This window comes from Triturus cristatus, chromosome 8, assembly GCF_964204655.1.
Source record: "Triturus cristatus chromosome 8, aTriCri1.1, whole genome shotgun sequence".
Lineage (NCBI taxonomy): Eukaryota > Metazoa > Chordata > Amphibia > Caudata > Salamandridae > Triturus > Triturus cristatus.
Window position 1 is genome coordinate 147358441 of NC_140591.1, and position 24453 is coordinate 147382893.

The 24453-nt window shown below is 45.7% G+C and overlaps 1 protein-coding gene across 2 annotated transcripts in view; it reads left to right on the plus strand.

Annotated features, from left to right (window-relative positions):
* Nucleotides 1-24453, plus strand: part of LOC146801706 (nectin-3-like) — a 58592-nt gene that overhangs the window by 28858 nt on the left and 5281 nt on the right. For both annotated transcript variants that reach the window (XM_085621167.1, XM_085621168.1), the window contains exons 3-4: nucleotides 14500-14802; nucleotides 18065-18188. In XM_085621167.1, the coding sequence (XP_085477293.1) occupies nucleotides 14500-14802; nucleotides 18065-18153 (392 nt within the window). In that variant the 3' untranslated portion in view covers nucleotides 18154-18188. The remainder of the gene's footprint in view (nucleotides 1-14499; nucleotides 14803-18064; nucleotides 18189-24453) is intronic.

Below are 24453 nucleotides of genomic sequence, written 5' to 3' on the forward strand. Positions count from 1 at the left end.
GCCGTCAGCTTTTCAAAGTGAGCAGTATGGTAAGGTACTGGCGATGTGCGACGGTCATCGCTCCAAAGACTATTTAAAACATGTTTATGAGCCGGTACTGCATAGCTCTCTGTGATCTCTTTCATTTTGCAAAGATGAATCATTTGAACTTTGCAAATCAAATCACATTCCTTATTTTAGGCAAACTGAACCCGAAGGTATTGGAGCGCTGTGCATGAGCACCAGTTGCATTCATTCATTTTTAGGAACGGAGAAGGTGATTAGCCCAGAATCACAGGAGGTAGAGGACACGCGGTGGCTCGCACCCGTTCCCCAGCTTCAAAGTTTGCTACTCAAGTAGCTACTCCACATCCTCTCCCTGTGTTTATAAAAGGAAGCATAGAGGAACAGTTAAGAGGAAAGCTTTTAACAACCTAGGAGGCAAGCTTTTCCACTGCACATACATAAAAAATCGCAACAACAAAATGTGTCGTTTTGAGATACTTGGCGGACGTTGAAATTGTTGATGCGATGGTACCTTGGTCATAGATCAGACTTAAACAGCGCGCATTGAAATCGTACTCATGTTGCAGAGACGCAGCGCCGTCATGGTACCTTCATTGAGTTGTTATCAGGGAAGATGAGTAAGTCAAGGGAGCAGTAAAGCGTTCCGTACAGATGGAACAGTAAAGCGAACAATCTGATATCACGTAAGCAACATTCTAGCGGTGTTCTAGATTGTAAATAAAACAAACAAGTCAAGGGAGCAGTAAAGCGCGCCGTACAGTAGGAACAGTATTTGGGGGTGTGAGGAGTAAAAGCACAAGGATTGTGTAGAGTGCTGAAAAACAAAGAAAAATGTAGGTCCTATAATGCTGCTAAACATGAGAGCAGTGAATCTTTACAAGTACTCGTTCCATGCTCTGGATGGAGGTCTAAACACAAGAAGAGGCCGGACCATGCATGCCATGGACAAATGGTGACAAAGAATATGAGACAGACGATGGAGTGAGCAAATGCGAAGCCTGTGGGCAGGCTGGAGCCCACAGATTAAACGCATGTCTCTTTGAGACAGCGCATGCGACGTCTAGACGAAACCTAAAGTACCACAATTGCAACGCAAATATATAGATGAATTTAAATAAACAAGTCTTGTAGAACTGAAGTAGGTAATTAAACTTTTGCTCTTCTTGCTCTCGTTTAGTCAACCAAACCTCTGTGCTACAGGAGAATTAACAAAGTATGCTCAGTGTTTTTAAGACCAAGTTGTAAAGAAATGTTACCACAGCAAAGAACCGCAGTACGGGTAACTCATTACCTGATTATATTCAAACACACAAAACATGTTTAAAGATTTTATCATAATACAAAATTAAATATAGATAACAGCAAAACTGATAACAAACACCATAGAAAGGCCTCTGAGTTATAGCACCCTTCTCCCCCGTACAAATGCCCTGCTTCATTGGACAGTCAGTCCAAAACACTAGGAAGAATTAGGCCCTGATAAAGAGTTGCTTGTTATATTCTGATCCACGAGTAACCCTTCTGCATGGGTGGGAATTACGAGTTGGTAGGTATTTTTCACTTCCGATAATTATTGGATGTGTTAAACACCTCAATTGTTATTAAATTTCGGTTGGTCGAGCCTGCCATAATTTAACGGGGAAAAATCATACAGTATTTACTGTGCCAATGTGGATTTTGGTCCATTAAACACCAAAATCTGAATCTCGCCTGATACATAATGTACCCCATGGTGTTGTTGTTTATCAGGTGTGATAAATAACACCAAAACTCGTAATCAGGACCTTGGACGCCATGATTTATGGTAGTGAATATTATAGTTAAAAGATAAAATCTTTGAAGTCCAAAATGAGCGGTGATCATAAATACGAAGCCCAAGATTTTTCCAATGATGTAGACTTCACCAGTCACCTTCAAATAAGGGCTGTGCTGCTGTCCTCACCGTCAAGGGAAGGGTCTTATTTCCCTGCCTGTTCAAGCTACTTCCTGGGAATGCACACAGTAATGAGGGAAAACGCCATCACTCACATTAACTGTTAGTGCAGGCAGTGTATGCCTTTCTCGTGGCTGACCTAAACATGTGAATGTCAGTGGCAGGAAACCAACAGCAGCAAGAGGCTATCACGTTGCCCACTGTTTGTATGGAGAAACACTGAGGCTGTTTCTAGCCCAGACATAGTAAATACAAGCAGCCTGTTGCTTTTCTAATATCTTGCCAACCCAGAAAAACTGATTGACAAGCAATTACAAATGTTCCTTGTCCCTGTTTTTACTGTAATGAAATGTACCAGTAAGTAATCAGTTCATTAAAGAGTACTGTTAAGATAAAAGCGAAGAAACCTAGGCAGGTCACACCCCTACTAGCACCTGGCATGAATGACCTGATCTTTTGCTCATCAGAGCTGTGCAGAACAGATTTTTGGTCTAGCTAAACAGCTTTATCTTTTGTTTAGCTTTAGCTGTATGATTCCCAAAGACCCATTGTGTACAAAAGAAATACCTATAGTGGGCTTTGCCTACTATTGGTTGACATCCTTGGTAATCTAATTTCCTTGCTTTATATTTAATGGTTTTCTTTCCTTTTCCTGTTTTAGTCCCTCCCCTGGAGCACAGCTGTTGTACTATGTATCTGATCAGATGAATTGTGCTCTTCCAATGCTTACAATCAGGTGTTCATTTTTTCCAGCACTCCAAGGGTGTGCATGTGTTCATCCTCTCCCTTGTGTGCTTGTTTTGTTTCACATTTTCATTGCTGTCCCATTGTTTTTCATTTCCCCCTGAGCTCCTCGCCATTACTACCGCTGTATATTTCACCCTAAATTCCCCCACCCCTCTCAGGTCTTCTATTGCTTTTCACACCCACATGTTCCTCCATTGCTCTACTCCGTTGCTCTCAAGAGACTCAACTTGATGTTACCCAAAGCAACGAATAATCTTCAAATGATTTCAGAGGCAAATAAATTACTCAATTTCCAAGCACTTTGCGCACTTGGCAAAAGAGCAAAGAATGAAAGCACTGGAAATTCTTTCCTAATGGTATGTTTGATCCCTCGCCAAGTGCACAGCAATATTTAACCCTGCTGACAAAACATACAAAAAAAAGGTTTTCTGCACTGTCAAGAGGTGGCTACCTGCTATTAAACAAAACTCTGAATAACAGAAATACGGAAATACCTGCAAATTGCTTCTGTGGTGCCACAGGACATCTGAAACATTTATTATTTGACTGCCCCCTGTACTGTTCAAAGAGATTGAGTACTATTAGCAAGCTGCTTAAACAAGAACATCCTGGGGAGCTGGATGAGCAAATGTTCTTTCTTCTAAGTGACGTGTCCGAGAAGGCAACAAAATGGGCAAGAAGATTTTTAAGAAGTAGCTGGGAGCGGAGTACAAAATTGTTGTGGAGGATGGTTTACACCGGCCCTGCCCCATGCCTCTAAAGCCGTATAGTGGGGCGAGGGCTTGATTATTTTTAGGAACAGATAAGGTTTGCCGCCTTTCTCAAAACTAAAGTTTGATTGTTTGTGCCTTATTTGCAAGTTTAATCGAAGATTTTAATGCAGATTTTAACTTTTATATTGTGCAGAGTGCTGTACAATTCACGTCATAATGTATTTGTCTTGTCAGAAAGGTGACTTGCTTTGTAAGTGGGTTTAAAAACACTGTAAATAAGTTCAAATCCGTTTTTCTGTCACTCTCCCTGCTCTTCTATTTCTTTCCACCGCACCAGTTCCTCTGTTGCTCTGTCACCCCTCCCTGCTCTTCCAGTGCTTTTCATCCCTTCAACAGTTCATCTGTTGCTCTGCCACCCCTCCCTGCTCTTCCAGTGCTTTTCATCCCTTCAACAGTTCCTCTGTTGCTCTGTCACCCCTCCCTGCTCTTCCAGTGCTTTTCATCCCTTCACCAGTTCCTCTGTTGCTCTGTCACCCCTCCCTGCTCTTCCAGTGCTTTTCATCCCTTCAACAGTTCATCTGTTGCTCTGCCACCCCTCCCTGCTCTTCCAGTGCTTTTCATCCCTTCACCAGTTCCTCTGTTGCTCTGCCACCCCTCCCTGCTCTTCCAGTGCTTTTCATCCGTTCACCAGTTACTCTGTTGCTCTGTCACCCCTCCCTGCTCTTCCAGTGCTTTTCATCCCTTCAACAGTTCATCTGTTGCTCTGCCACCCCTCCCTGCTCTTCCAGTGCTTTTCATCCCTTCATCAGTTCCTCTGTTGCTCTGCCACCCCTCCCTGCTCTTCCAGTGCTTTTCATCCCTTCACCAGTTCCTCTGTTGCTCTGTTACCCCTCCCTTCTCTTCCAGTGCTTTACATCCCTTCACCAGTTCCTCTGTTGCTCTGCCACTCCTCCCTGCTCTTCCAGTGCTTTTCATCCCTTCACCAGTTCCTCTGTTGCTCTGTCACCCCTCCCTTCTCTTCCAGTGCTTTTCATCCCTTCACCAGTTCCTCTGTTGCTCTTCCAGTGCTTTTCATCCCTTCACCAGTTCCTCTGTTGCTCTGTCACCCCTCCCTTCTCTTCCAGTGCTTTTCATCCCTTCACCAGTTCCTCTGTTGCTCTGCCACCCCTCCCTGCTCTTCCAGTGCTTTTCATCCCTTCGCCAGTTCCTCTGTTGATCTGTCACCCCTCCCTGCTCTTCCAGTGCTTTTCATCCCTTCACCAGTTCCTCTGTTGCTCTGTCACCCCTCCCTTCTCTTCCAGTGCTTTTCATCCCTTCACCAGTTCCTCTGTTGCTCTGTCACCCCTCCCTTCTCTTCCAGTGCTTTTCATCCCTTCACCAGTTCCTCTGTTGCTCTGTCACCCCTCCCTGCTCTTCCAGTGCTTTTCATCCCTTCACCAGTTCCTCTGTTGCTCTGCCACCCCTCCCTGTTCTTCCAGTGCTTTTCATCCCTTCACCAGTTCCTCTGTTGCTCTGCCACCCCTCCCTGCTCTTCCAGTGCTTTTCATCCCTTCGCCAGTTCCTCTGTTGCTCTGTCACCCCTCCCTGCTCTTCCAGTGCTTTTCATCCCTTCACCAGTTCCTCTGTTGCTCTGTCACCCCTCCATTCTCTTCCAGTGCTTTTCATCCCTTCACCAGTTCCTCTGTTGCTCTGTCACCCCTCCATTCTCTTCCAGTGCTTTTCATCCCTTCACCAGTTCCTCTGTTGCTCTGTCACCCCTCCCTGCTCTTCCAGTGCTTTTCATCCCTTCACCAGTTCCTCTGTTGCTCTGCCACTCCTCCCTGCTCTTCCAGTGCTTTTCATCCCTTCACCAGTTCCTCTGTTGCTCTGTCACCCCTCCCTGCTATTCCAGTGCTTTTCATCCCTTCACCAGTTTCTCAATTGCTCTGCCACCGATCCCCGCTCTTCCATTCCTTGTGCCTCCCTACCAGTTCATCTGTTGCTCTGCTTGCCCTCCCCACTCCTTCATTACTTTTTGTCTCTTCAGCACCAGAACGTACGTGTTATCAGGGGGCATAGCTTAAGGGTGCATGTTTGGGGTGTTACACTCCCCTCCTAAATGTATTTTCTGATAAAATAGTTGGGTACAGGTGCTTTCAGTCGGGTATTGTGAGATGTCTGTCGTGTTTCCCCAGGGATTTTTACATACACACAGACAAAAATGCCCTCTCTGTTGCACCACCTCACTACCAGTTCTGTTTATAGTCGTCGTCCTCTCCCCACATAACAACAAAACCCATTACAAACGAGCATTAGAACAGGCAGGAAGAATTTGCCAGCATTGCAATAACAAACAAGCATTTACAATGCAATGGTCTCGGCACTGTTAAAGTTAGAGCTATTGGCATTGCTCATGACATTATTTTTGTTTATGTTTTTTTTTTTAAAACACGTTTTAAACAAAGAAGTAAGGGTACGGAATCGATTGAATTTAAGAAGTAGGGGCACGCCGTACCCTGCCGATCCCAACCACTTCGATCACTGAGTACATACTAGATATGCAAGGAATATTACATCAATTTAAACAAACGGTATTGTCAAAGTTGAAAAAATAATAACTCCGAAGCATCAGATGTGCATTCTCAATGTGAAGGGCTGAACACTGGGGCGGTGTGTTGAGAGAGACCCTTCTTGAATCTAGTCTACATGTGCCTGGAGAGCATGGGGCGAGTGTACATTACCCTGGACAGGTCATGGGTCCGGGCCTGCCTGGACAGGCGCTTGAAAGACCAAGTGGTGTAGAGATTCCTATCCAGCAATAAGCTTGTAAATAAGCCCATAGTCTTTCAGCAGCAAACCTCCCCGCTTGCTGTTACCAAACCGCCCTTGTCCTGCACGTATACTTCAGGGATACATTTTTTTTATACAAATGCATGGCCTTTCGTGGATAATGTATGGAGAGGTTCACACCATGAGCAACAACATATAATTCAAATTGAACTAATCTCCCTTCAGCCACAATTAGATGCTGAAAAAACAGAGAACAATGCGCGCTGCGGTAACTTTGCCCCTAGTGTACAACTCGCTGGAGGTTGCGTTTACACTAAGGGTCCTTCAGCTCTCCTCCCAGCAGTGTGGACCCATCCCCCACCCTGCAGGGCGCAGAGGTGCCGATAAGGGAACAACGGGAGCCGGGCCAGGCAGACTGACAGACTGAGTGCTGGCCAGACAACAATGTGGGCCCGTCGTAAAAAGAGCCCAAACAAGCACTCGATGTCAGATAAAAGGCCGGCCGTGTGGTTTTGTTGACTTCAGCATGGGACACGGGTTTGTGGCGCATTGTGTGCAGCTGTTACCAGCGCAGGTACAATACCGCGCGCTTTGCCCTGAAACAGTAGCCTCCCAAACAAACACACCACTGCCTGTCTGGAATATGGCGTTAGTCGGACACATTACCAACCAATCAGCAGAAATCGAGCAAAAAGCGTTACAGCACTACAGTGAGAAAACAGAAATTTATGTCATAGACTGTGACACGCGTGCAAACTTACTTTTTCTCTCTACACCTCTCTCCTTTTTTTCTCATTTTCTCCTTTATTATACTGTGTAGTTTATGGAGATTCCGTGATAATTAACAATGCGTCCTAACTAAATGCACCACTATCTAGAACAGGAGGCCGAGGCAGAGTCAGACGGTTCTCCTTTGTAAGTGTCTGCATTCCTGGAAAGAGAAGGCAGTTTGTTTTCCCACTGCGTCACTCACTATTCCCCGCCTCCGTTCTGTGTGGATTTGTACCTCATGAGCATTGCTAATCAAGCCCTTTTGTTTACAGATCACCGAGTTCGTATGTAAGGGTGCAATACCTGCAGGCTTAGGCCTTGGGAATTTAGCTCACCACAGGCAGCGCGCCGTCCGCAGTAATTCCCCTCAGACAATCATCCTCGCTCTGAATTAATGCCCGGAGTTCCCGCCAACATCTCTCTTGCACTAAAGCCCCTAATTTCCCGCGACTGACAAATGACGTGTCCCTGCTGAACCCTCCAAACCAGTAAATATCCTTTCCTTGTTTGTTGTGCGGGCAAAATATCTATTTAAGCAGCTCTCGCCTGACCTGAAACAGTAGCCTCCCAAACAAGCACACCGCTGCCTTTCTCCGAGGCAGAGCAGAAATGCCTCGGAGAAACGCAGCGTCCTTTTCGGATTCGGGGCGTGTTTGTCTTTTCTCTCCTCCAGCCATTGGCTGGAGGAGAGAATGAGACTTCTTGCAAAAAACACGCCCCCGATCCGAAAAGGACGGGGCCTGATCGGAGTGACGGGACCTCTTCTCCAATGGCTGGCCAGCATTGAAGAGGCCAGCCAATGGAGAACACGAGAGAAGAGGGGCTGGTTCAAGCCCCTCTTCTCCAAGTCATTAAATCTCTCGACTTCCGGTTCTGCCTTCGGCTCTGGTTCTGAGACCTAAAAAACTAGAAGACGTGTTTTGTATTATTTATTTTTTTAATACGGTTTTTCAGTTCTACATTATATCTTCTTAGTTATATATAAAATAATAAAAATGCTTTTTATTATATCTTTTCAACTGCACAGCAGCCAAAATGCTCTTACACCATAGCTTAAAGACATTGGCAAAGCCAGTAGTTCTGGCTAAACATTTATAAGGTCCCAAAGGGGAGACCTGTTGGCTATGCCAATGCTTGTTATTACATGTGGTGCATCGGCACAGAGCCCTGGTTTTGTAACAAAAGAAAGAAAAGAAAAGAAAGAAAGAATAGCAACGTTTGGGAAAATAAGAAGGCGCGCAGAAAGAAAGGAGTGAAGGAAATGAGCAGGAGAGGAGACTGCGAAAAGAATATGGAAAGAGAATAATAGTAAGGGCTACAGACCGAGCGCCACAAGCAAAGGGGAGACAATGGGATACGGAAAGAGAGGAGGAATTAATGTGAGGACGGCAGAATTGGGGGAAAAAGTAGTATTACCTCAAAGCAAAGGAGCAGAGAGGGTGCACTGAAGAAGTGAATGTTTCCAGACATCACAGAGGTCGCTGCTGGCGTTTACGTGAGTGCAGACCGATAACCATCGAGACAGCCGCCGAGGCCCGCGATTAAGGGAAATATAAACTGAAGGTCGTCCAACCAAGGAGGAAGAAAACGAAAGCGCTCGGCTAAAAAAAAAACACCGGAGAGTTTTAAAGTCTTTGGCGGTCTGACAGCTGTCGGTTTCGTGTTTATATTAAATACAGACGCTACCACGTGCTGAGACCTGTAGGCGCTGCCTGGCTGCCAGGGAGTTTCTGTGTGCGTTTCCCGTGGGCGGTGAGCCGTGCTCGCGTGCTCTGCACGTGGGAGGTTGAGCGCGCTCTATAAACAAGACCGACAGCCGCTTCCTGCTTCTTGGCCATGCCGCGGTGTAAATTCTGTCGACACTCACACGGCTGCAACATTTTTTTTTTAGGTTTTAACATGCAAGCATAGTACAACTTCCAGACATCCTCACTCACACCGGAACGTGCACATTCTATGGAAGTTACACCATTTTTCGGTCGTGAGCTTAATTTTCAACATAATGCATTATGGGATTTGTAGTGCTGGTTCATTCTGACACAAATGATTAATGACCTTAATACAATGATTTGGACTAGGAGAGCCTAGGACTGTAACATTTTGTACTGATGAAATGGAGTCACCTGGTAACCTTAGGGCTGTACGACTCAGTTCCAAAAGAGTGAGATGAATGCCATATTTTCTGGAAAGCGTATTCTATTCTATTAAATGTATTTGTATGCAAATTTACCTCGTGTAGAGATTGTGAACATCTGGCATTCACCTGCCTTCCTTGATCTGGTGCTCAGAGGGAGCTCTCGTGTTTCCCAGTTTCATCCTGGAGTGCCTCAGCCAGGCCAGGTTTTATTTGAATTCTGGGAGTCGTCGTCCTCTTGATCTCATTTAAAGATCAGAACGACAATGTAAAGAAAAACCCTGGACTGGATGAACTGTATATGAAGGGACCTGGGGAACTTCAGAGCGCGGCTCATAGCGCTGACATGGTGCACTCTGGGATATTCGTGTAAGGCGCTGCACACCTGTAGAGTGCGGCTGCGGGAGTGTATGTTCATAGTGTGATCTTTATAGGGCGCAGTGGGCATTGTTCTAGGGTCAGAGATGTGATCCATTATCTTTGGTGCTAACTTGTAACTGTGCTCGCACGGCGCCGAAAGAGGGCATGACACGGAGCAGTGCTTGACATGACATTCAAACTCTTGTTTGTCCCACAGATGAGTTTTCAGTGGCAGCCCAATATTCACAGCATGTGCTTGTATTTGTGTAATTACTTATTCCTCCTGGGTTTCTGTGCACTCCTGTGTTAGTTACTTTCTCAAACCCCTAGTACAAACACTGCAGGAGCACTTGTTTTAAGAGTGTATGGGTACATCTTTTGAGCACTAGCTTGCATGTTATGAAGAAGGTCCTATTATCAATGTCCACAGTTTCCATGTTTTTTATAGACCATATTGTATTTGTTTAATTTGAAAACAACGGTGTGGCCCAGTGCCCCAAGCAAAGAACATGCACATGACAAACCATACCTACAGCTATTTAATTACGGAGAACTCTTCATTTAGGCATTCTGTTTGCTGAAGTATCCATTCCATCCCCACTGCTCTTCTGGTACTTATGGGCGCCACCCCAGGGCTATCTGTAAATAAGTAACTAGAACTTTGGCAATGTGTCCATGGCTTTTCCCCATTCATCATCCATCGGATGTTCAGTCATTGACTTCGAGTGTTTAGCAGTGTCCCTTTCTGTCACTATGCTCCCTATGCCCACAAAGGCACGCTCACCCTGTGTATACTCATGGTTTTTGAATATTCCCAAAAGGCTATGCCTGAGTTCCATCTTAAAACATGTGATAGTTGCTATTTTTTCACGCAGAACCCGCCCCTAATCTGGAACTCCCTTCCATTGGACATCTGTGTCTCTCCCTGATCTATTTTTTCACGCAGAACCCGCCCCTAATCTGGAACTCGCTTCCACTGGACATCTGTGTCTCTCCCTGACTATCTTCAGGAAAACCTGGCATCCATTTGAGGCCCTAACCATCGTGCCACATTTTAAATTCTGAGTTTATGCTTCTCCAGACCAAACACTCTTAAACAATACTGTCTACCGGTATGGTGACATGTGGCTCCTACACCTTGTAGTCCTCTGTCTTATGTAACTTTTCATATACACTGATTTACACACCTATGATTGATTGTCTCTGTGTAATGTGTGTGTGATGTTAAGTGCTCTCACAACCTACACTGGTATGAGTGGTGCTATAACACAAAAGAAAGGCATGATAGAGTGGTTATGGAGACTTAAGAGGTACTGTTAAAGGGTGGTGGTGAGGGAATCCGTGGAGAAGGAGGTCATTGGGGGTGCCAACAAGCATTGTCGCATGGGGCGTCGCCAGCACTAAAGCCGGCCCTGCTCATTGTCTTCTCTTCCCAGCTCTGTTGTACCAACTGCACTACCGCATTGTGGGCCAAAAAGTAGCCTCCTGTCGCCCATATTCTTCTGTGAGATCTTCAAAGGAAAGACGTTAGCCCCCGGCATACTGTTCTCCCACTACCCTTACATTCGCATCATAAGACAGTTTCTTCCCATAGATAGCCTAACGGCTATAGCGGGCGACCTCGAAGCTGGGGAACCGGGTTCGAGTCTCGGCATCAACGCTCAACATTCTATGATTCTGGGCAAATCACTTAATCTCCCCGTGCCTAACAAAAATGAATGTGTCCATCTGTAACGAAACTGGTGCTCATGTAAAGAGCTCTGGTACCTGATATCTTCGGGTCTAGTTCTCGCTATATAAAACTCTGGGGGGGGGGGGGAGATAAGATAAGATTACATTTCTGAAACCGTGGAAGGCTCCAAAGAGAGATCTCTAGGGAGCATGCTGTTTTATTCCTGCCCTGGAGGGGCGGGGTGGTAAGAAATCAGCGTGACTGACCGCATTCGGCTTCACCTGACCCACTCCACCTCCCTGAGCAATATTTGCGTAGGAAGGCAGACTGACTGATGTCCCTCTTGTAGCCCACGCCATTCTCTTGTGCGCTCGTTCCTCTATTCTTGGGTGTCTCCATTTCACCCCCCCTCAGTCTCGCGGCCTATCGTTGCTTAGCCATTCTCTCATTCATTTCTCCTCCTCTTTTCTCCCTGCTATTTCAATATATCTCACATAGCTATCACTCTTTCTTGTCTCTCTCTCAAGCCTCTCTATCCTGCCTGCTGGGGAGGAGGCTCAGGGGACCTTACAAATGGATGGGGGGGGTCTCAAGAATCGGAGTGACACCTGTGAATCAGGAGCAGCCTGTGCAGAAAAGAGCAGTGGGGCGGGGGGGTTGGGGGGGGGGGGGGGGGACTCGACAGGCGAAAGCAAGGGGAAATTAAATAATTAATTAATTTCCCCTCGTCGTCTGTCGTGTCCCCCATCCACCCCGACCCACGGCTCTTACGTGCACGGACACTAGGCCAGGGGAAGTAGGGGCAGCTGAGAAATACCCCCGGGGCTTTTGGGCAGGTGGTGCAGTCCAAAACTGCATTAATTCCAACTGGGAGGATTCACAAGGGGGCGCTGTTTTGAGGGTCTTAGAAGCAGATGCACATGAAATGGCTCTTTATTTGACCTCAACCACAAGGTGATTTTTTGGTGTTAAGAGAAGAGCAGAAGTTAGGGGGATTTCCTTGATAGGGTGGTTTATGGTGGGATAGTGCTGAGGGGGGCTGTGTTCATGAGCGGATAGGTCAACTGGCTGTGGAAGGGGGGGTTTCTTGAAGACTAATAGGTCTAAATAGATAGAAGTAGAAGAGGGCACTAGAAGCACAGGCAGGGCCCAGTAGCAAAGATGAATGAGGAAGAGGCGGGACTTACAGCCATTTTACACTAGGAACACCAGGCAGTCTGAAAGGGGCGGGGCCAAGCAAATGTTTGCACAAGGTGTTGGAGAAACTATTGTGTGGACAAAATATTATTTCTATGGGTAAGCAAACTTTAACTATGCTTAACTCCACATATATGTACCATGACAATGGTGTATATATATATATATATCTCCAAGTAACATTAATGTGGAGTTAAGAATGGTAAATACCTGATTGCACTTACCTTCTCTATATTTTGGTCCTCAATATTTTTGAGACGATATTCTCTACACAATATTTGTTTCCTCGATGTTCTGTCAGACAACCCGCCAAGTGGATGGGTTTTGAGGAAGGCGGTGTTAGGAAAATTGTGCATCCAATAGCTTTTTTGTTATTAATCTGTCAGATGCCATAGTTGGTCAAGCATGTCTTATAAACATAGAGCTGCCACAATAAAGGGGTCTCTAGTACTCTGAGGCCTAGACTTACTAATCCTTTGCGTTGCGGAAGGCGACGCAGGGCAATGCAGAAGCTTTTTTGGAATTCACAAAGCCACGCACGGCCTTATTTGCATGACCTTGCGCGGCTTTGTAAAGCAATGTAACACAACGCAGCTTTTTTTATGCATTACGTAACATTTCAACTTGGGAGGCGGTCCATGGGTGTAGCATGGGCTTTCCCACTCATTCACCCATGAATTTTGGTGATTTCCCAGAATTACTAAAGCTAGTAAACCTGTGAATGCGTCAAAATGCTATGCCTTCCCCAGTGAGGTATAATGAGGAGAAATATGTTTATTTCTCCTGGTTATTTCCCTTTTCCACATGTGCTGCATTCTGCAGCACACGTAAAAAGAGAAAAATGCCTCAGAGGATTGTTTTTGTGCAGGAAGGTATTGCTTCCTGCACAGAACAGTCTTGCCTGTAATGCAGGCACCCTTGCACAGGTGCTAGGCAGCACAAGGAGAGAGTAGAGACGCTCCATATCTTTGTAAATATGGAGTATTTCTGCCTTCTCCCTTTCATGCAGCGCAGCAACTTTCCTTGCTGCCCTGCGTTGTCTGAAAGATTAGTAAATATGCCCCTGAGTGTCTGCGTGACTGCGCAGTCCCTCCAAAAGCTGTGGTCTGCCTTTGTCTGCGGGCATCACCATCTTATACTTGGTGACTTAGCCAGTTTTTCTGGCCCTCTGAAAGGACTTTGATAATCAAACTTCACTGTGCACCCAAGTCACAATATTTTTCACCAATTAAAATTATTTAGTCAAGTTCAAGTTATCTTTATTCGATTTGCAACGGCAGTCCTAAAAGTACAATAAAAAGAATTTGTAACAGCAATAAAAACATTATCAGTCATGTCAGTGCAATTTCATAAATGAGCATGATACACCTCCGTTAAAATACACGGAGATAAAACCAAACATTCAAATTATGCGAAAATTACGGTTACAATGAAGCGGTCTTGCTTAAAATTCAAGGGCACAGGAAGAGGACGAACATACTTATGACGCAAAGCAGCCCATTTAGGGCACATAAAAATAACATGTAAAGTATCTAGTGCAGAGGTCATATCACATGTGCAAAGAGGGCGATCTGAATGCTTATGCCAGCCCACTATCAACTGTGGGAAGACATTTAAACAAAAATATGTTAATAATCGTGTATTCAGAGCCAGCATATCCAATGTTAAGAACATTTCCAATTTGTTTATAGACTTCACTATCATGTAGCTATTTTTTTGCTGGGACACCAGGGCCCTTGCTTCTTGTGTCTGCGTTAAAAAGACCCTTTAGTCCATGCAATATCTGATTTACAAGTCATATCTGGTGCACTGAATAATTGAGGTTTACCCATCGCCCCCCAGGGTAGTTTTAATGTAACTCAACCATGGTATAGCTTGACTATATTCAATTTTCAAACAATCACGAATAGTCTCACTTTTAAACTCTAAACCACTTTTAAGCCAGATGGAAAGCCACAGGAGTATTGGGCAGAGTTGTATAAAATCAGAAATAAATTCTGCTCCCAACTCTTCATGCCCTATTTCTTCTGGTACACTCTGGGTGATCTGCATTATTCTTCCCAAAAATGTATTTTCCGCTACAAAAGATTTAGTCCCAAGGCGTGTAGTACAATAAAACATGAATGGGTTTACATATGAAATGTCTGGGATGATAATAACGCACAATGGATAATTATCCATTTAATTACATTTACAGCAATATCTGAACCCAGACTCGAAGTAAGTCTTCTGTCGAACCCCGCGAGCCTGGAGAGAGAACTAATACTGAGCTGTTCAGCGACAGGGAAGCCGGCCCCAGAAATCACGTGGAACCTCACCGCCAGCCTCTTGGGTAAACCCCAGCACTACTTCATCGACAACCCTAACCGCACAATCACCGTCATCAGCAACTTCACCTATGTCTCCTCACGATTCAGCCCTGAGAACCTTGTGACGTGCGTGCTGCGACACCCAGCGCTCAATGTGGAGATTACACTCCCTGTTGAAACCGAGATACAAAGTAAGTACTCAGAAGTGAGATGTCTGATTGAAAGTTATGATGAGTCTTAAGAGAAAGTGAGATGAAAACTAGGACAAACTTTGGTACACCCTTCTCTTAAAGTTGGACTTACCCAGGTACATGCCGCAGTTTCCTCTTTATCCCAGAGCATAGTATTTGTTAGTCACTGGACGCGAATGCTGAGCTGTTCAGCTAGAAGTATGTTACTGTCTCGCTTTGTGTGGGTAAAAAATAAATGTTGTTCATTTATCTGTATAGCACAAACCACCTAACTTAAGTGTTTCTTGGCCCACAGCAGTGAGTCATCTTGGCTACATTGTTGCACAGGGCAGATCGAGAGAAAGCACTTAATTTTTTTTTTTTTTTAAATGTACGTGCCCGGGCCCTTTTCAAGAGGCCACTTCAGCTTGCACCACACATTGTCGCTAATAGCGCTGCCAATGGAAGTAACAACAAAAGTGTAGCATTTCAGACTTTTTATTATGGCAAGACACGGGCTTAAACATTGTACTCATGATGGGACCGGGTTCTTGTCTATCTAATTACCCACAAGAACCCTCTCAGGTCGCCAGGATCTTTTTACTTGCCAGATAGCGTAGAGGGAGTAAACACAATTATCAAAATATATCTACCACAATTTGACATCATTCGGAAGGATAAAAGACTCTGAATTTAAGATTTTCAAGATTTTATTATGAGCAAAAACATCTGGATATAAAGGCACCTTAATACAAGGCACAAAGGATAAATGGGCGCTAAGACAAACGCCAACCTACGCAGGATTCTCATGCGACTGAAAATGAAAAGAATTACAGATTCTAAAAGCATCAAATAAAATATCGTTATGCTGAAATCATTTGTGGAATCATTAGTCAGAACATTTCTGTCCCTGCACTATTCTAAAGTGGCATCCCTACTTAGCATTCCCTTCCAGGCAAGAGAATCATGAAAAAGGTGTCCGAAGTGAAACTTCCTAAGAAGTCTTCACTTAGTGAGAGCTCGATCTAAGATGCTCCTTCTAGCTTCCCGCCTAATCCTCATCTGCTCAACCCACGGGGCACTGTCCCTAATACAAAATCCCAAAACCGTAGAACACGCCTTCGGCACACCTCTTCAGCCAGGTCTTCCTCCGGTAAGTTTCCATCCCGAGCTGTCCATCTTCCATCATCCGTTAGCTTGACCTTGGGTCCCAGGCACCTTCCATACTAGATGTTACAATTGCACATTCCAATGCACTCCCCGGTTGGCTTCTCACAGCATCTCAACTCTTAAAACAAAGACTTATTCTCACTAACGAGCTAAATGTCCTTGCACCTGCAACAGAAACATGGGAACGAAACGAAAAACTCTTCGCATCGTGGAGTTTTACATTTCTCTACACCCTGAGCCTTTACCAAGGGAATCTTTTTCGGCCCACATCGTTAGCTAATATAAGGAATGAACAGGCCTTCTCTTCTAGTGCATATGCGGTTAGGCCTTACAAAATTAAAAACACTACAAAATAACATTCTAAACATTAGTTAAACATTGTCATCTTGTAAACAAGCAACCTACATTTTTTTTAATTCTAACGTGGCACACGTTTAATCTGTTACATTGCATTATACGAAAACTAATCACCTGCATTATTCTAAATACATTCACACTAACTTGCAATGTTAATCTTCACTAAAACGTTATTACAGTCGCCATCACTTCTATGTTAAACGATTATAGCAAATACTTTTCCACGACACTTCTAAACCTACGTTGATTATATGCGGGTGCCAACTATCGGTGAATATGATGCACCCCTACAAATTTCAAGATCACATGGCGTTTTATCACTCATTTACATGGCCAGGACCCCGCCTTTCTCCCAAAGTGCTAACTTAATGGAAGCAGGTTCTTCAAAGAAGGTAGAATTGGTTGGAGAGTTAGTGGGGGCAGGACCAGGATTTATGTGTCCGACGTACTTAGTTTAAGGCTGTTTTGCCTCACTCAGCACTCATGTCCTCCTGGCACTTGTATATGGTTGAGAACCAGTCCTGCTGGCCTGTGACCCCCAAGGTGCACTTGAGTGTCATCAGCGTAGTTTTGGGAATGAAGGTCCTGAGACCAGTGGTTTAAGAGGAGTGTAAATCATTCTTTAAATAGTGACGGTGAGCAACGTGCCCTGCCCTGCGTGCCTTGCCCTGCACAGTAAGGACTCTGGGATTTGATAAGTCTGCGGTGAGACATGATGACTGAGCCCCATACGCTGAGTGTGGTCTACGTCTACGAGGAGGAATGAAATGAAGCATTGGACAGTCCAGTCCTTTGGGTGCCATCGATTATCCATGCACTGAGGAGGACAAATGGCCCCTTGGCCACCAGTTTAGTACTGCATTCAGCCATGCCCCTTCCAAAGGCTGGACCTCAGTGGTACTGCACTAACATAGCTGCATGCGTTCAGATTCTGCCCACCTTCTTCAGGAGGGTGCTGTGGTCCACCGTGTCGAATGATACAGGGAAGTGTAGATGTACAGGCTGGACGAGGGCTCGACTGTCCCTACCTGGTCTGATACAAGTCCAGCTTCTGTTCATGCCATGAGAGGACACTGTATTGGCATCTGTCTAGTGTGCGTTGAGGCAGCCGTTGGGATGTGTCCACCCTTTCTAGCATCTCGGAGTCCCATGCAAGCCTTCCATAGCCCAGCTAGTGGTCAGCTTGGCTCCATCAAAAGAGGTATTTTGTAGGATAAATGGGACACATCCTGGCTCGAAGGAGGCATTGGGAGATTCTATGGAACGCATAGGTGTAATCTGTGAATTGGCCCCAGTGTTGACGGATGGGCCAGAGTCTCCAGGTTTCAGGGTAAGCTTTTAGGGGTCTGTAGTGTGGAATGTGGCAATACCATCTCTTGTCTGTCTTCAGGTGTTTATTGATCTAGAGATTCTTTGCAGGTGACGTGACCCACTAGCCTGCTGAAGGACAGCATCAGTAAAGTGCCCACTAACCGAATAGATATCTAGGTTTAGACCTGGAACACAATTCATAAATGAGTGCTATTAATTTAGGATTTTGTTATAGATGACAAATTCTATTAGCTGTGCTCGGTGTCTGTTCCTTTCTAAGGTTTTCAAAAAAAGAGAACTTTTGATTATCGCAGGGGTGTCACCATCAAGCTGCCGAGTAGCATCTGTCTTCATCTCTTCCATGGTGTGCGTGCGAGTGTGGTGTATGTTCAGAATAAAATATGCTTCGTACCTTTAACTCCTGAATGGTTTTGTCTTTCCGCAGATATTGGTTCATCATCACCGCTGGTGCCGGTTGTGTCCCCACTTGTAATCATGCTTGCAGTGTCTGTGCTCTGGTTTTCTTCTGGATGAAATGTCATGAAAGACTAAAAGCTCGCCCAGCCTGTGTAAGTATAATGAAGCATTTACACCACATTCTGCTTTAGCCCAAGGAGATAGGCTTCCCCAGTTACTGCTGTAAAAGGTATCTCGTCTTCAATGGTGTAAGTGAATGTTGGAAGCTTAACACTACAATTCTTATTTTGAGGCATCTTTGGGATTTGCATGACATACGGAATAAAAAACTGCCAGTTGTGAATTATTCAAGTATTTGCGTGAGGTGGTGTGTGACTGAGCACAGTTGCCTGGTGGGTAGATGGAAGTTGGTACGGTGGTTGAGGTAGGCAGGTATGACGTTGTGGAGGGCTTTGTATGGGTGGGTGAGCTGTTTGAATTGGCATCACTTCTGGACTCGTAGCCAGCATGGCTTTCGGAGGTGGGGCATGATGTGTGCGCTGCAGGTGATGTTGAAAATTGGTCTGGCAGTGGCGTTCTGGGTGGTCTGGAGTCTTTGTATGAGTTAATTCATAATGCCGGGGTAAAGTGTGTTGCCGTAGTCTAGTCTGCTGTGATGAGGGCCTGGGTGACAGTACATCTGGGTCAGTAGGGGTCCATCGGAATATTTTGTGGAGCATACATAGAATGACGAAGCAGGAGCAGGTGACAACGTTCACATCTTTGGCCATCGTGAGTCTGACATTGAGAATGATAGCAAGGTTTTTGGCTGTGGTCAGTGGGGTGTGGTCATCTGTCCCATGTCTGTTGGTCATCAGGAGGAGTCCCATGGAGAGCTTTTGGTTCTGAAGAGCAGGACATCTGTTTTATAATTGACAAGTCTTTGGCAATTCTGTTTCATCTAGTTAGATACGTTTTACATGCGGGTGGTGAAGTTGGCCCTAGTGGTGTGTTTGCTGTCCATGAGGGAGAGAATGAGCTGGGTGTCGTCTGCGTAGGAGAAAATGTTGATTCCTTGGGATCCTTTGACATGGGCGAAGGGCTCATGGAAGACGTTGAAGAGGGTAGGGCTCAGCTATGATCTTTGAGGGACTCTGCAGATGAGGTTCTTCGGTTCAAAAGTGTAGGACAGGAGCCTGACTCGTTTGGTCCTGTTGGAGAGAAAAGAGGCCAGCCATCTCAGGCCTAGTCCATGTAGTCTAGAGGTTTTGGAGTCTTGTGATGAGGGTGCTGTGGGAGATGGTGTTGAAGGCTGCGGAGAGGTCGAGTAGTATGAGTGCTGCAGTTTCCCCTTTGTCTGTGTTGGTCCAGATGTTGTCAGTTGTTGCGATGAGAACAGTTTCTGTGCTGTGGTTGCTACGGAATGCAGACTGCAAGATATCTAGCAGATGGTGTTGTTCAAGATAGTTGGAGAGATGTTTGTTGATAGGTTTCTCCACAACATCGGATGGGAACGGCAGGAGTGAGATCTGTAGTTGTTGAGCTCTTTTGGGTCTGTCGTAAGTTTTTTTAGTAGAGCTGTCATTTCTGCGTGTTGCCAGTTGTCCGGAAAGGTTCTACTTTGGATGGATGTGTTGATGGTTGTGGTGAGGTGGGAGCTCATTAGAGTTCCTCCTAGTTCGTAGATATGGTGGGGCAAGGGTCAATGGGGGCCCGGGGTGGATTATTCTCATGATTTCAGTTGTGTTTACTGGGGTAAGGGGTTTCCAGTTTGTGATCTGCTGGTCTGATTTGGTGGTGGTGGGCAGCTGGTTGATGAGTTCTTGTGTCTTGCATTGAGGGTTGAAGTTGCTGTAGAGCTTGAGGATTTTGTTGTGAAAGAAATTGGAGAGGTTGTCACACAGGTCTTGCGAAGGGGTGATGGATTTGGTAGTGATGGATTCGGTGGCGGCTGGGGGGTTGGAGAATTCTTTGACGATGTTGAAGAGCTCTTTGCAGTTGTTGGAGCTGTTTTGTAGTCTGAGAGATAAGGCTGTTTTAATTTCCTCATTGAGTTGGGTGTGGTATTTCCTGAGCGCGGACTTGTACGTGTTGTGGTAGTGTCCCGGCTGGGTCCCCATTTTCTCTCAAGCTGTTTACAGTGGCGTTTGGCGTTTCTAAGGTCTTCAGTGTCCCAGCTGGCTTTTGTGTTGGTTCTTGACTGTCTGACGTTCTTCAGAGTGGCCTAGGGTGTCTGCGCCGGTTGTGCTCCAGTTGGTGAAGGCTTTGATGTTGGCACGCAGGTCGCCAATAAGGTTTGGTTGGTGCGCATTGAGTGTGTTGGTCTGGTCTCTGGCCGTTTTCTTGTTCCAGTTATGCCTGAGTTTACTAGGAGTCTTGGCTGTGGGCATTGGGGTGCGTTGATGAAGAAGTGGATGATGGTGCGGTCTGCCCAAGTGATCGGAGTGAGGTGGCTGAACTCAACCATGTTACTGGCTGTGGAGATGGGGTTGAGGGTGTCCCCTTTATTGTAGGTAGGGACTTGTATGATCTGGGTGAGTCCCAGAATTTAGAGGCTCTTGAGTAGGGCAGTCAAGTTGAGATCTTTTCAGCATTGAGATGGAATTTGAAGTCACAGTGTAAGATGAAGTTGTTTGACGACGGGAGAGTTAGTCTGTGAGGAGATAGCTGATGGTGGTGCTTTGTTCGGGGGATGAGTAAGCTAGGGTGCCTTTGATGGCAGTGTGGATGCCGTTCTGTAGTACGAAGTGAATATGTTCCATTAAGGTTGTGTTTTCGTCGGTGGGGGTGGTGCCGGTGATGGAGTCCGTGTGGATGACTGCAAGTCCTCCTCCTGGCTTGTTCAATCCGCCCTTGTTGGAGATCTTGTAGCCCGATGGAATGGCTGTGGTGATAGTGGGTTCCAATATGGGCTTTAGCAAGGTCTCTGTCAGGAAGAGGATGTCCGGGGAGTGTGTTTTGATGGTGTCCCAGATCTCGGTGGTATGCTTGCTGAGAGATCTGGTGTTGAGGAGAATGCATGCCAGGCAGGGTGAGGCATGTGTGGCGCATGGGGTGGGCGTGTTGATGCAGGTGAAATGGCAGTGAGTGCATGAAAAAGGACCTACTGTGGATCAAGGTGAGGTGCCCGAAGCAGCTTTTTTCGTGGTGCACAGTGTTGAGTGCATGCAGGAGAAAGTCTGTTCAGCTGTGGCGTTGAGTCGGACCAGGGTCTGTGACGCTGGGCGTGGTCCCCGGTGCAGACGGGCTTGCCTTTGGTGTTCCCTCATGCTCTATTAAGTAGGCCCTGGGAGGGAAGGAGGGCGGAGTTAGGGAAGTGCGGGTCACAGGGAGCAGGAGACGGCAAATAAGGTCAGATGCAGGTAAGGAGCGGGGAGGAGGGAGGTGGGAAAGTGCAGAGGAACCACAGGAGAAAGGACAGGAAGGGAAAGTGAGCTCAAGGAAAATGGGAAAAAGTATGAAGGAGAATGGGCACAAGAGGAGAATGGGAGCAAAGGAAAATCGGTCACAAGGAAAACGGACAAAGAGAGGCACAAAGAGAGAGAGAGAGTGGAGAATGGACCAACGGCCAAAAGCGGCACATAGAGAGAGAGTGGAGAGTTGAAAACTGGCACAAAGAGAGAGAGTGGAGAGTGGAAAACGGGTGCAAAGTGAAAGAGTGGAGAACGGGCAAAAAGAGGCACCGATAGAGAGAGAGAGAGAGAGAGAGAGAGAGAGAGAGAGGAGAATGGATAGTGGACACAAGAACAAAGGCAAAAGAGCGAGCAAGAGAGTGAAAAGGACTAAGAGAAGGGCAAAGGGTGTGAAGGGTGGGAAGGAGCGGAGAGCGAGAGATAAAAAGGATCGCAAGTACGGGCAGGGCCACGAGGCAGCGAGTCCAGGTCCGAAAGGGCCTTAGACTGGATGGAGGACCAATCCAGGTAAGTGGGAACTGCGGCTTAGGCACCTGCTCAACGGGCTCGCGCAGTGGCCACCATTAAGTAGGTCCTGGGGGGCAAGGAGGAGGGCAAGGGATGGGCAGGGCGCAGGAGGCGGGTGAAAACACGTGAAGGGATGCAGGTACGGAGCAGCGGAAGCCGGAAAAGCACAGGCGGAACCAGAGGAAAACAGGAGCAAAGGAAAAGCGGGTACAAGCAAAATGGGCAAAAAGAGGAACAAGGAGAGAGAGTAGAGAGTGGAGAACGGCCACAAGGACGATGGCAAAATAGTGAGAGAGAGAGAGTGAAAAGGACAGAGAGAAAGGCACTGAAATGAAGGACGAGAGAAAGTAGCAGAGAGCGAGAGAGGAGAAGGAGTGCAAGAGCGAGGTCGGGCCTCGAGTCAGCAAGGCCAGGGCCGAAAGGGCCTTGGACTGGTCCAGGTTAGTGGGAGCTGAGGCCTAGGCACCTGCAGCCAAATGAACTATGTGAGCGGGTGCTTGGATTTGTTAGGATGTAGTTTTGGAAACTGGCGTTTCTGTCATATTAGGAACCAGTAAAATGGCAAATTCAAGAAAATAGGCCGCTACCACACGTTTTGTACCTAATAATGCCATATTTGGAATGTAACAGTTTATATTCCAAAATAAAATGGGCAGTTGGGTTGATGCCAACTGCCTGTCAGCATCCAGTGCATGTCAAGGTTTCAAACTGTCAGCCAATCAGAGTTTCTAGTGTCACAGATGATTAGCTGATAGCAGCCTTCCCAGAATTCTACACACAACAGCAGAGGGCATGATAATAAAGGGATTTATTTATTTATTTGAAAAGTTTTATAGAGCGCGAACAAGACCCAAAAGGGTATCAGAGTGCTGTACAAAGTAACGAATGTTGGCATGAGTGCATTTCAATAAGGAAACATAAGAAGTACCTGAAACATAAAAAGTACATGGATAAAAAAATGGCGGACTGAAAACACAATTAAAGGTGAAGTGTTACTTTTCAAAATCCTCAGGGCTACTAAATATCTGGTTGCCCCCAAGTTCAGACAAATTGGTCGTATCCACTTCCGACGAGGATCTAGATGATCTGGGCAGAAGATCATAATATGCGACTCTATCTCAGGAGCCAGGCCATAAGCTGGGCAGATGGGTTTGCCCTCTGTGGGCAGCATTCGCTCTCCATCTTGCAAACGTAAGTTTTACTTTATAGTAAATCTTCACAAATAGTTATGGAATGACACTAACAATAGGTGCACAAGTAATATTTGTGCCACTCTATATCAATGGTTCCTAACCTTATGACTTCTGTCAACACCCTCTTAATCATTACTGGAACACCGGGGCCCCTAATAAATCATTATTGGAGTCTGGGGACACCCACTAAGTGAAGACTGGAAGTCTGAGCTTCGGCCTAAGCATTTTCAATGATTTGAATCACAAAACATTAAACAAAAAGCAAATACATTAATGCTTAAATATGTTATTTAACTCACAAACAAAAATCAAAATTTTAATTTTAATGGGAAGGGTGGAGCTTTTCTAAATTCAATTGAGGCCACTTATTGTCCATACTATCTTTCGTTTGATTCACTTGCACTGCTCCCAGAAATCTCAAGTTGTATTCTCCCATTTCAAATTCTTCAACATTTACAGAATGTTGACACATTTCCAATTGCACATTATTCTTCTTTATTTATGTGCACTTTATTAATCTGTTAATATTATTTAGTCGTATTGTTTTTTTCTAAGCAGTTGCGGACCCCTTGAGTAGGCTTCACAGGACCCAAGGGGTCTTTGGACCACAGGTTAAGAACCGCCACATACCTCACTCATGCTGTTATGAAAATGATATGGTAATAATGGGTGTTCATAATGTTAGCAAGCATTATATATATATTTTTAAGAATTAAAAATAAAAAGGCCCCTTATTACCACAAGCCTGTGGACTTAAACCACATGGCAAGGCCGGTAGAGAGCTTCCCTGATTGCCACCCCAAAAACTATGCATAATACTAACACCAGCTGTGGCTCAAACTGATGGAGTGAGGGAGGGAATACCCCACTGAGTTTCATGGTATGGAGAGGAATTGTGGGTCTCAGATCTGGGATTCCACCAGAAGTGGTTTCTAGGGAAAATGGACCTTTCAAACTGTTGCTTACAATAAAGATGGGAGGACATCAAAGACAAAGGAAAACTGCTGGTTTACACAGAAGAATAAGTCTTCAAGTAATGCTGAGGGAAAGGTATAGCATAAGAGAAAGGTTTGTGTAGTAGGAAACAGAACAGGCATTGGTAAATGCATTAGGTTTCACCTATGGGATTAATAATAAGAGGTGTAGGGGCAGTGTATGAGTGCCAGGAGAATGGTGTGAGTGCTGTCTGTGCAGGGTGAGTGGTACATAGATGATTGGTGATTAATGTGTGTTAGCAGGCCTTGGCAGAGTTCACGGAGTTCTGCAAGTGGCGGAGTGAGGTAAGTCGCGCTGCTCCCACTGATTTTTAGTGGCTGGAGTTTGTC